At 37.6% G+C, this 13379-nt stretch overlaps 1 protein-coding gene across 1 annotated transcript in view; it reads left to right on the top strand.

Moving 5' to 3' along the window:
• The window catches only part of LOC139700444 (protein glass-like), a 66522-nt gene that overhangs the window by 50541 nt on the left and 2602 nt on the right, over positions 1 to 13379 (top strand). Inside the window, exon 6 of the mRNA XM_071599046.1 lies at positions 416 to 1047. Within this exon, the coding sequence (XP_071455147.1) occupies positions 416 to 1047 (632 nt within the window). The remainder of the gene's footprint in view (positions 1 to 415; positions 1048 to 13379) is intronic.

Here is a 13379-nt window from a genome sequence, read left to right as displayed (position 1 = left end):
AAGTGCCTGATTGCGGTCTCAAGTACCTAATAGGAAAAATTTCATTTGTACAGATAATTTTTTCAATTCCTGCATAACCTTCCTCTACATGCAAACCTTTGGTAAATCAGTGGTGCAGCCTTTGCCAGCATTTTTATACTTCACCTTTGAACAGGCACTGTGGAATTTACCCCCTTATTAAGAGGGCGAGATTTTCCCACCACTTGGGAGATACCTCTCTCCAGAGAAAGATGAATCATACGGCTAGGGAACGATTTTCGTCCGCTGCACGCCCGGTATCCAGGGACAATTCTTCTGTAACGCAGCCGCCGTCGTCCCACATTCCTTGAGATGAGAGCAGTACACTTTTATGGGATGACAACTAACAGCCAAACAAGTGTACAGTCGTCTGACATGGAACTATCTCTCCCCGCAGATGCAATGGGCCCCGGCACCCCCATCCAACCCCTCGCCTGTGTACTCACAAAGCCAGGGTCTACTGAGCCCTCAGGCATACGCCGCGGGTGCCACCTACTCCTTCACCGCGGACTTCCGGGCGCCGGAGCCACCTCCGCCGCCGCACCCGATCCCCACGCCCGTCTGCTCCGCCTCCCCGCCCACCACCTCGTGCTTCAAGCCCCCCAAGACCGGCTTCCCTCCGGTCCGGAGAAGGTGCAGCTTCTCGTCGCCGGCCGCTCCGCCGGCGGTGGTCCCGACGGCTCCGCCCACCGCCGGGACACCCAGCGTCGGGGGCAAGGCCGTAGGGGGTGGCGCCGGTGGAGGCGGCGCCGGAGGGGAGACCGGGGGGAGCAACCTCTGCAGGATCTGCGGGAAGACCTACGCCCGGCCCTCGACCCTCAAGACGCACCTTCGCACCCACTCGGGCGAAAAGCCTTACCGCTGCGGCGAGTGCCACAAGTCATTCAGCCAGGCGGCCAATTTGACGGCCCACGTGCGCACCCACTCCGGCGAAAAGCCGTTCCGGTGTCCGGTGTGCGAGCGCCGCTTCTCGCAGTCGTCATCGGTCACGACGCACATGCGAACCCACTCCGGGGAAAGACCTTACAGGTGAGTGCGCGCATACCATTCCCTCCTTCCATCCCCAAATACATACATAAGCAGACTCACTGTTCATTGTGCTGTCGCAAAGTTAATTTAATGCTGTTCAACAATGTTGCTCATCCATAGCAACAATATAAACAGTCATTCATTAATTTACAATGCCAATAGCTTAGGTTTAATAAAATCTCCGATAGATGCCTTTTCAGAACAATTTTTAGAATTCAAGTCTTCTAAAATGTCTAATCTGGACTCACAATTAGATGATATTGATTAAAATTATCGAGATTCGGACAAAAGCGGAACCCTTAATAATTCCCACCAAATATCGATACTGTGCATTGTAGATAATCCTTGTTTTGTTTTTATAAGTTAGTTGCTCACTGTGTAAACAAAATAATAATAAAGGCAAAGAAGTAAATTGTTGGACAAAAATTTAAATATCAACTTTCAAGCTCATTATTTACTTATCTTCCAATATTATCTTAATTCTCGCCCAAAAACAAAGGGTGCTCTGAATTTCAACGACTCCAAAAACATGAGTAATAGAAATTCATATCGACTCCGACCTTGACCAGATAATAAACCTTCTTACAATATACCTACGAAGTACAATATTTGTATAGCTCCTATTAGATTTAATGATCGATTCGGTTCCAACTACAGAAATAGTAATTCCACTAAGACGCCATGTTTTTTTAATTTTGAAACTCATGGACGAACTTATTTCCCTATTTTTTAGAGAAGTATAGCAGATGATTGAAAGCGTGGATTGAAGTTAGAGAAAGATGAATAACCTTAATGTGTGTCATTTATGCATAACCTTGTTTTATGATTTGTACGTTAAAGAAAATGTAATCGGAAACAAAATATTTCTACAAAAATGATTGCGGTATCATCCCTCAATTTCTTTTTAAGGTCACGGATCGTGCAAAGGTAGAACAAGCCTACCAATACGCAATAGAAGCCTATCCCTCTCATTTTAGCTTGAATTTCTAAAACGTCTATATAGTGTATGGTCTTTATCTAAGATGAGTCCAACGACTACCAGGACTACCAGGACTCTCGGTAGTTCTGAATGCATCTTGCAATCTTTAGGACATTCTGGACTCCCTGCTAATACAGCGAAACAGAACTTCTCACTCCCCATTCACTTAAGTTCTTTAATGCCTATTCTTTGTGCTTCCCCCAAGTGATTGTTGAACAATATTGGCGAGTGATATATGTATTTCCTCGTCTAACGCCTGAATTTATTTTCGCTTCTACTTTTCTTCCATCTCCCATTTGCACTGCAGAGACTTGGTTGTATTTATTATTTAATATTTTTAGTACCTTGTAAGCCAACACTAGGGTATGTGGCAGGGGGTGATTGCGCACCAGGCTACCCTTGACCCAAAGAACCTTTCCCTCATAACGCGGTCGGACAACGTTGTTCTGATCCCTTATCATTAGTGGGAAAAATGGCATCTTAAAAATATCTATTCAGCACTTAATATCTAGACAATGGAATTAATGTCTCGAATTTCATGACATGGTATCTCCTGCCGTAAAAAGATGGGGCTGATAACACATATTAAACATCATTGATAAAGAGACATCCTTCCAATTTATTCAAGAGATTTAATCTATAATTTAACCTTCGCTCCGTAAGTGGTTCCCAACCTAGATCTTTTAATAATTTTGATACACTACTCAGTTTGTCATAAAAACGTTTTACAAATCTAGCTTCTCTGCTCTGTACGCGATCCAATTCGGCAATCAATCCAACTTCAGGAGCCCATATACTAGCAGCATATTCTAAAGTTAAGTTTTAGATAGATAAATCTTCTGTCGTTACAATCTATGCCAAGTGCGTTCAGCAATTTCAACATTTCGTTTCCCTGGATATTGCCAAACAACTCGTTCAAGTCCACGAATGCCACATTAAATGGCTAGTTAACTTGTATAATTTTGCCTACTAGTATCTCTAGACTGATTATGACCTTCCTCGTCCCCTTTCTCTTCTTGAATACAATTAGGTTTCAAGCAGGTTGTCTACAGTATTTTCCCCTAGCTTTTGCCTAATAATTCGTAATAATATTTTGGATGCACATGATACTAGGCTCAACTTTCGATGTACCTCACATATGTCGGCCCTCGTTTTCTATGGCATAGCAATCACTACACTTTTCATTTCTCCGCCAGCCTTCCACATTCGTCGCCGATCTTTAATTCCTATCCAAGTATTCATTGGTTATTGCAAGCAGGATTTTTTTATTACACTTCCGAGCGCCCTCGTAATTCCTATGCTGATTTTATCTACTCTCGGCATTTTGCGTCTCCTTAGTTCAGGAATGGGTTGAATTCATTTCTAAGTACATGTGGAATACGGTCGTCTACGTCCACTCCACTATCGTTTGATGCACTACATCCGTGTTTCAACGTTTGTTATCTTCGTCCCAATCCCATTTAGTTCTCCTTACTCTGTAGAGACTCTTCACTAGTTTGTATGCTTTTTCAGTGTTCCTATGCTTTTATATATTCGATTGTTTCTGGGTCAACTTTGTGGAAGTTCAAGTTCATTAAATGAAGAACACAATGTATTTTTCAAATGTTCTTTATTTTGGTCTGAATGGTATATAAATGTACCGCAAGTTGACTAATTCGTACCTGATGATGACGCCTAAGCTTTGAAACTAGTAGTACCAAAATAAAGAACAGTGGAAAAATACATTGTGTTCTTCATTTAATTATTCCTCTGAATTATTTGTTTCCGTTGATTTCTTCGCATCATCTTTCAATCCGCTCTACCTTTTCTATCTTAGATTCTCATATTACTTGGTTTCAAAACTACTCGTAAAAGGCTCACTCCACTTCGTTTCTTGTATTCCCTTCTTGCTTCTAAAAGTTATCTTATATACGTTATACATGGTAGCCGGTCGTTAGTGTTCTTTGCAAGCAGCTCTCGTGCTACTTTTGAGGGAATGAACTTGAGATTATTCAAGTTTTCTTCTGGGCTGGACTCTTCCTAACTTCAGTTTTTCATTGATGACCATGGTGAATATTTCTCGTTTTTCCTTTAGCGTTTTCATGGTCCGTTGTAATTTATGTTTTACCTCCCAATCGTTTTGCATCTCAAATTGCTCTCCATGCCCACTAGGCTATAGTCACTATTTAAATCTTGCATTGGGACAGCTCTTAAATTGACTCACTTAATTTTTATAACAACATTTTCGAAGATCTTTAGGCATTTACCTGCAGGCCTAGAATTGGGGAAAGGTGAAAGTGTTCGTAATGTTGGCAGTGAATGGCTGGCTGGCACTCCTATCATTAAGAGCAGCGTAAAACTTTTACAGTTCATATACTCAACAGTTTCAGGCTTTAATTCATGGAAGCATTTGGTATCCATATTAAAAGATTTTGTACTTTTTCCACAGAAATTTATTTTAAGGCAAAAGGCTTTTCACCAGCTTGCGGAATCATCTGACCTTATGCCGCCTCAATTCGGTGAAATGCATTGCACCTTAATGTAAATTCCTGTGGAAAAAGAACTAAACCTTTTAATATAGATTTTACAGCTCAGATGCCTACTCCATTTCGCTGACCCCGAGCGTGACTAAGTCCAACCTTGACCTCCTGAATACTTTATTGGACGGGATGCCATCACGTCATTCGGAATGCAAGGCTAGAACTTCTTTTTTAAGAGCTTAAAGTATAATGAAGCCAACTTTCTTTTATTCGGATCTGCAGACTATTATATCGTATACGTATATTCCCTACGATGTGTTGGAGGTAAAAAGGGGTTCTAAAGAGGTACTTGAATTGTATAAAGTAAACTCGATCCTTCAAAACTTCGTGGTAATCCGTTGCAATTTATTGATCGGTGGGAAACTTTTACAAGCCACAATTACAAAGTCAAACGACTCAAGTTTTATTTAATTAGCTTAATCATCAGGAGAGGCGAAGGAAACGGCAACTCTTTTTTATACTCAAAGAGGGGAGGAAGAGGAGAGAAAAAAATGGGGAGAGGAAACTCAAGTGACTTGGTAACTGTGGTATGTAAAAGTTTCCCATCAATCACTAAAGTACTTAACTCGCTCAAAATAACTTAATTCATACTATTGAATCCAAATTCATGTATCCCATTCCTTTAAATTCAAGAGTTCATAAGTGAGAATTTTTCAATTTTTAATTTTAATCTTAGTAATATGTATATTGGTGGCAGAAACGATTCCCGAGTTCCTTAAGTCTTGGAAGGCATTTCTTGATGGAGTATTCCTAAAACAGAATTAAGTTATGAAGACTTTATTTACATTATTTCCATAAAATCTTACTGACTTAGTGATTAGCAACTCGCTGGTTTTTGAACTTCACAGGCTTTCCTATGAGCGTTCGTTACCCTTGTTCATTCTTCCTGAAGCCCCTGACAAGGCCAGGAATGAGGAATGCGAAACATTATCCTTTGCTAAGCAACCCGCAGCACACCCTTGCAACCGATGGGCTATGTGGGAAAGGGGTAGTCAATCAGTGATGTTTTACAGTTTCACATTAAATTTGCAGTAGTTTCCACCAACACGTATAACATTTAGTAGGTTCCAAGTTTATGGCCTATACCCAATAGCAGCTAAATAAAATTTCTAAGGGCCATTTAAGGTAAAAGTATTTTGAAAAAAGGATGAGATCCTCTGTTTATAGCATCCCTGTACAACGAAAATTAGCAGGTTCTATCCATAGATTTTGATAATGTTATATATTATTACTTATTATTGGTAATCTACAAGTCAAGATAGGTTTTGGATGAACACAAGCTGCCAAATGGTACAGCAACAATTCCCTAGTCTCTTTTAACCAAGCATAAACTGACATCCAGCATTACAACAAGCCCCTCTTCAATTCCAAATACTTCCTTCCTCCCTTTACTCTGTCCAACATCACTATCTTATTCTTACCCCTTCCTAGTTTGACTAATATTCTCCCCTCTATCACAGACTTCGACATCCAATTGCTAATCAAAATGCTCTGCATCCATCTTTCCTGTCTTTTTTTCATATCTCCCAACAATCCTCTCTCCTCCCCCACCATGTCCATCACTTCCTTGTTTGTTTTCCTTTCATTCCACTTCACCTTCTGCATTCTTCTCCAAACCCACACTTCAAAAGCCTACAATCTAGGCTGCTTCAACGACCATATTTCCACATCATACAAAACCATGCCCCATTTCAAAGTTTTAACAAGCCTTTTCTAAGCATCCTTACTCAACATACCAGTCATTAATTCTATCCTCCTTAAGAAAGCTTCTTTGCCTAATGCAATTCTTCGTCTTATAGGCCATTTTGGTCCAGAACAGCTCCGAGATACATAAACTGCTCCAACCTGCTCAAGCTTATGAACTCCTTTTATTGTATTTAACTTAGCCCATCTCTTTGTTTCTTTACATTTCTTTTTTCTTCAATCTTTGTTTTGTTTACATTTATTCTCATTCCATACTTACGGCACTGACTTTCTGATGCACTCAACAATGCTTACAACCTAGGCTGACTGGCAAACTAAAGCTTGTACATCAGCAAAACTAACTGATTTTATTAATTACCATCTCCAGTTCATCCCATGCCTCTTTAACCATACCGGCCCTGGTGGTGGCAGGGTGACACCCTCACCTGCCAACTCGGGAGGTTGTAGGTTTAATTCCTACCTAGGAGGGTTTCCTTCCACCTAGGGCTTGGGTGTTTGTAATTGTCTTTACTGCATGCATGAATAGGGGTTAGATGGAAAAAGGGACTATTAGGTCTCAATCTCACCCCAATCAAAAAGTCATTAAATAAAATGAAGAGCCATTTCCTGCACAAATGAGTTGAACAGCTAGAGTGACAATGGACACCTATCTTACTCCTCTTACTAGCGGTGGCCATCTGAACTCCCCATCCACCAATATTAGATATGTGCCATGTTAAACAACATACATTTTAGATGAGAATTTCCAAAATTAGGTAATAAAATCTACTCAGAATATGCTCGTTTCGGAAGCCAAAATGTTACTGCTGTACAGGATTTTATAATCCCACATGTTCTTGAAATTTTTCCATGACAAATATTAGTCTACTTCCTAAATGATTGCATATGCACTAAAACCACGATGGTCAGCACTGTGTTTGAATTAGGAAGTCTTCTGAATTTTGCATTAGCAAGTTCGCATGAAGATGTATTCTGATAAAACAACATCCTAACAATAAACTTTAATGGAACAATTTCACCATTGCAGAAATTCAGCCATGTTTTCAGTGTCTTACTTTGATTCTTTTATCTTCTAAAATTAAATTTGGAATGTGATTATTTCATCAATCAGTATCAAAAAAAAGCTGAGCTTGATATCCTTCTTGTATCCTAGCATTACCCAGGACAAACTGTATGCAGCCAACCCTGTTTACATTAAGTATATCAGTCACCTCCAATGATGACCCTAGCTATTATAAGCAATCACCTCCAAATACTATGAGTCATGAGCATTCCCCTCTAAATACTAAGAGAGTCATGTATTACATGCACCGATTGTTTGCATCACAGGAACCTCAATTGTTTCAATGTTTCTAAAGGTGCAATCCATATTGGCCACGAACTTAATATCAAAATAATACCAAAGAATTAGTTGTGAATTTGGCTGAAAGAATTAGATGAGAATTTGGCTGATGCAATCACTGTGACTTCATTATCTTTATAGCCAAAGCATTGTGTATGTCATCTGCAACAATTGTACCTAACACCTTACCATCACTTTGATAACCCTTAGAAGAATAGTTAAGGTTTCATTCAAAACCCTGACCTTCCTAATCACTCTTAGCAACTGAGACTATTTTTGAGATATTTTAATTTCAATTTTCCTGATATCCTCCTCAAAATTGAGAATTTCCAGAACATGCAAAAATAGTCAACATTAAATTAGATTTGGCTCATGACCTTCTTCAATTACTTTTGGATTTAATATGGAAATTATCATATCCAAACTAGTGTTTGCTTCTATGGGATGCATGGATGAAGACATAAATACTATTTTTACAAGAACATTCTCAGAAAAATCTTTCAACACTTGGTCAGAAATTACTCAAGTTGGCATAATTTACATGGTTGAATGAGGGCACTGCCATTAATAAAAGATTACTATCAAACTTAAGTGAGGGGCTCGAGATGGTGGCTATCGTACTGGCTCCCCAGTTGGAATAGTTTTCAGTGGTATCCCAAACCCTACTTGAGGTGCTATGAGGAGGGTACTTTGAGGGAGTACACCATCCATCGGATGGGACGTTAAGCTGCAGACTCCTTGGCACCTATCGTTATGAGTAGGCTAATGCCAACGCCAGGTTTCTCTCCAGCCTTCATCCTTTACCAAATGGCACAAATGACTTCAGCTGCTAGTCACCTCCCCTAAATACTACTACTACCACTACTTATCTTAAGTGATGCTCTTGAAAAGTCGTTTCTAATATGTTTGAGATATTCACGAACTGTTAAGAAATTCTAGATGAATTACTTCACAAATTACACCACCCCACATTCCTCAAGATTTTTTGTCTTTTGTGCCTTCACTCAACTACCCAGCAAGCATTTACACTTACAGCAATTGGTTCTGGCATAATACTTTTTGATAGTTAACCTCAGGGACTGCACTACAGATGACATGAAAATGGAATTGATACAAAGATCATAGAGGCCATATGGACAGAATGACTGACAGCAGGAGGTCTGATTGAGTGAGGCAGAATGACTATCGCCCAGGTCTGATTAAAGGCTTACACATAATATCGGTGTTTTGGTGAACATACTAAATTTAATCCTAAGGCTTCCGCGACATCTATTTGATGAATTCATTCTTCTTTTGGGAATTTCCGTCATGTAGGTGAGTCATACTACGCGATGGAAATTCCCGAAAGAAGAATGAATTCATACTAAATTTAACTAAGAACAGAGACTCCTGTTTTTTAATCTACGAATCCATGGCAAAGGCACATGGGGCAGCTGTTCTCTCTAATTCCCAACACACATGTATTACCAGGAATCAAGTGCTTTCAACATTAATTTGAGGTATGTGATATCTTTGCCAGAATGGCTACAATGTCTACAACAAATGCTAAAAATAAAATAATTTTCCTTAACAATATTTTTCAATTTCTTGTAACCAGAGAAACAACATTTGTCATAATAATTTTCACTCAAATGAATCGAATGCATTGCATAATGCACCATTGTCAAGTTTTCTAGGAAATCCTACATCTTCCAGAGTCAATACGAATGCAATTTATACAGTACAGTGATTTTAATGCTCATATATATCCCATTGGTAGTGTAAATCACACTGTTAGAAAGAAAATCAAATAACTCCCTCCTTAAATAATATTCCCAAAACAAACACTCTGATTTCAGAGTTAATTTTCAATAAAAACAAGAAAATTTTTGTTCCTAAAACTTGTAGATCACAAAGCAATGGATAGAATCTCCAGTTTTTTTGCATTCATGAGTGGAAGACCTCTTTCCTATGCGAGAAGGACTTAAGTCAAGCATGTCAAATATACACTTTAACTAATTGATTAATACAGCTTAATTTATGGACATTGGCTGGTTGTGGTGATATAGGAACTGCTAATTTAACAATGCTAATGCAAGTCAGATCATCAATATATTTAAAGAGTAGTTACACATACTATAACCTGATCACACACTGACTCAACAAATCTGTTCATCCTTTTGACATAGGTTATCTATGATAGTCACAATATTACACTATATGTGTCAAACACCCCCAGGAATTCATTCAGGAGAAAAATTAAAATTTTTTACAGATATCGCAGAAATATTTGTCCCTGGTAACTACATATTAAATTCATTAATTTCAAAAAGTTCAGCACTTGTGTCAGGGTCTTGCTTAACTTATCTTGGGCTAGGGACATGTGAGGTATAGTGTAAAAATTATGATTGAATGAGAGTATATACTCAAACAAGAAACAATCGAACATTTTCCTTGAATAAAAAATATCTCAAAATATTGTTTCTATACTTACAGAAGAACATCAATCTGATTTATGTATTTTATGTTCACCAGACAACCCCTCAACCAACAAGATACCATGGCATTGGATTTTCATCAGATTATTAATGAATGGATCTTACAGTATGAAATGATTTTGGCTGACAGAAATTTTTACACAAACACAAAATCCACCAAAATTTTATCAACACATGCCATGATAATTTATGGCAATTTTGATTTCCAAGTTCATCATCAGAGTTTTATTTTCCTACAATTTTTCCTGAATCAGAGGGGAGTGGGTGATGAACTTCACAAAACATGAGCATAAAATATACTGTGTATGATATTCTTAGTCCAAACCAATATTTTTAAAATTCAAAGAATATAATAACATTAGTATACATGGAGAAGAATTCTAAAGAACAATTTCAATCCTACTGCTCATTTAACACTAATTTCATTGCACACATCTACTTGGATCATTTAAGTCAATATCACCTGTCTTTACAACTTAATGATGCTACAAGTTACTCAAATTACACCATAATTTTCACAAAATCATTGAATGCATACTTCTCCCTTTACATTAAATTGAAATAAAACTGCACACTGTACTTGCAGCATTTTGTACTGCTATTAAGTGTTCTATTTTGAGTTGATAAATGCCAAAAATGAGTAGGCATGTAAGGCCATTCCTATGAGATCACATATTTTCTTCCCCAATATTTACTTGGAAAACAGCACTTAAAGTTTTAAAGGAACACCAAAATATGTAATAACGCTGTAAAAAATTTGTACCACTATTTGTTCCCCAAAAATAATGAATTGGGAAATGAATATTTCAGCATTTTGAGAGACAACAATGTTCTTACATTTTTTAAATATAAATTATACCACTCAAATTACATTCAAAATTATTCATATGAAACTTCTTCAACATACCTTATGAAAACATGAATGGGTCTTACAGGATGAAATGATTTTGCCTGACAGAAAATTCTACACAGTGGCTGGTAAGATTTAGGCAAAAATGGCAAATCCTCAAGTTTGATTATTATTTCTCTAAAGTAAATCAAGGAATATATTTTCTTTGAAATAACCTTTACCATTTTCGGTAGGGAAAATTAAAAAAATATCATCAGAGACTACCTAGGCAACTTTTCAAAACAGAAATCCACAAACAATACCTATTTAGCCAGAAAATTTTTCTGATTTTATTTTCTAATCTCATTTGCAGTCTTGATTTGATGGCCTCTTTAGTCTATATTATATTTCCATACTAAATTTGGACTAAAAAGACCATCCAATTGGCTAAAATTTGTATGTCTTCCATGCAATTTCCCTTGCATACTCATTAAAGTCACTTTTATATCATGTAAGATCCTAAAGTTGGCACTTTAGGGGGACCATGGAAAAAATGCTGTATCTTTGAAGAAAAAAAATTTTCACTGAAAAGTATGACTTGTAGAAATGGCATTTACAGGGTCTAAAACCAAGAAACTCTCTTAACATTGTCGAAGTTTATAATTAAGATCATTCGTGCATCATAAAAAAATATGCACTTAGAGAATCACAAAAATTATTTTTACAGGTTATTGTATTTATCTTGTTCGTATTTCAATTTTAAATTTTATAAAAATTTAAGGTACTTGAGCTTTCCCAGGCAAAAATTAAATTGCATGTTTTTAACCATACAAAATATGATTACGTAAAATATCTCACCGAGCACAATTTGATAATATTTACACTAATGTAGTCCTTCAATACTTAAAAGAGGCTCTTGGTTTTGGAGCATTCATATTGAAACAAACACTTTCCTGGTACTTATATGGTTCAATTAAATTAAAAAATCAACTGCCCACTTTTTTAATAATTGAAACTGGAAAATCCAATCGATATAATTTTTGGGGATCGAGATGATGCGGGGGCTGACGTACTGGCTTCCCACCCTGAGGGCGCGGGTTCAAATCCCGGCGGTGTTGAATATTTTTCAGAGGTATCTCGATCCCTACTTGAGATGCTTTGTGGAGGGCATTTTGAGTGAGTACGTCATCCGTCGGATGGGAGGTCAAACTGTGAACCCCTTGGCGCCTTCCGACAAGGGTAGGCTAATGCCGACGCCGGGTTTCTCCCCACCCTTTCCTGTCCATCCCCCATGGCACAAATGACCTTAGCTGTCGGTCGCCTCCCCTGAAAACTACTACTACTACTCGATATAATTTGTAAGGGCATAGAATATTTTTATTCCTAATTTTTTATAAAAAAGAAGTCCAAAATGTTACAATTTATTTCATAAAAAGGTTGACTCAAAACTGATTTAAGCAAAATTTCACAGGTTCAGTATTTATCACAAATTACCTAACAATCCCAAATTTGAGAAAACACCAATACTGGTACATTTTAATGGCAGCTGAAATAACAATGACAGTCTTGATCAACAATATTTATTTAAAATGCTCATCATGTACGAACCGGAACATTTCCAATTTTCATGCACACTGTTATCACTACTGTAAAGGAAATTTTGAGTCTAATAATTGAATGAGGGAAACTAAACCCCTTCCCCACAGCATCCTCTTTTCCATGTCATCACTCCTTTCTAGCTTAAGATGTCAATTTCTGATGAATGAGCATCAATTAATGTTTATGGCATCAATAAGGGTCTGCATTATTTTAAGCAGGAACTTGGGTTTGGGGAGGTAAATTGGGTAGCCTAGAACAGAGAGAGGTTCTTAGCATGGCAAGCATGAAACTCCTGGATGCAGAAGACACTACCGTGACGAAAGAACATTGCCTCATTTTATGCATCAGAATATTAACAACCAAATCCTTCCCTTTCCCACCAATGACTGGTAAATAGGGTATTATATGGGCAAACATTTTGAGAACCAACGTACTGATGTAGAAAATATGTAATAATGGTTACTAACACTGATGCGTGCATGATGGGATATGGAAAGAGAATAAAAAGGGCATACTTTCACGTTATTACAGTATTTTCAACAAAAATACAAGAACTATAGTTAATATAATAAAGCAGTCTAAGAATCAACTGTGAATGCCTCTGCATCAAAATATCAATGGGCCAATCACATTGTTGAGGTATGAGTATATTAAGACGCATATTCTATACATTTTTGCCAACATGGTGCAGAAGAAAAATGATGATGAGGATCATTGGTCCAGGAGTTTCATGCTTTGTTTGCTAAGTTCACCAATCTTTTTATCTCAATAGTCAAGACTAATAAGTTATGATGTGTTGGCAAAATATGTACTCTATCATTAGCCTCCCATAACTGCATAAGCATTTAATATATTATTACTTTCCAAATTCATCGCCCATCAT

This window comes from Hetaerina americana, unplaced genomic scaffold (assembly GCF_022747635.1).
Source record: "Hetaerina americana unplaced genomic scaffold, ioHetAmer1.1.p SCAF_100, whole genome shotgun sequence".
Taxonomy (NCBI): Eukaryota; Metazoa; Arthropoda; class Insecta; order Odonata; family Calopterygidae; genus Hetaerina; species Hetaerina americana.
Note: the sequence above shows the minus strand (reverse complement) of the source record. Positions and strands in the feature narration are given on the sequence as shown.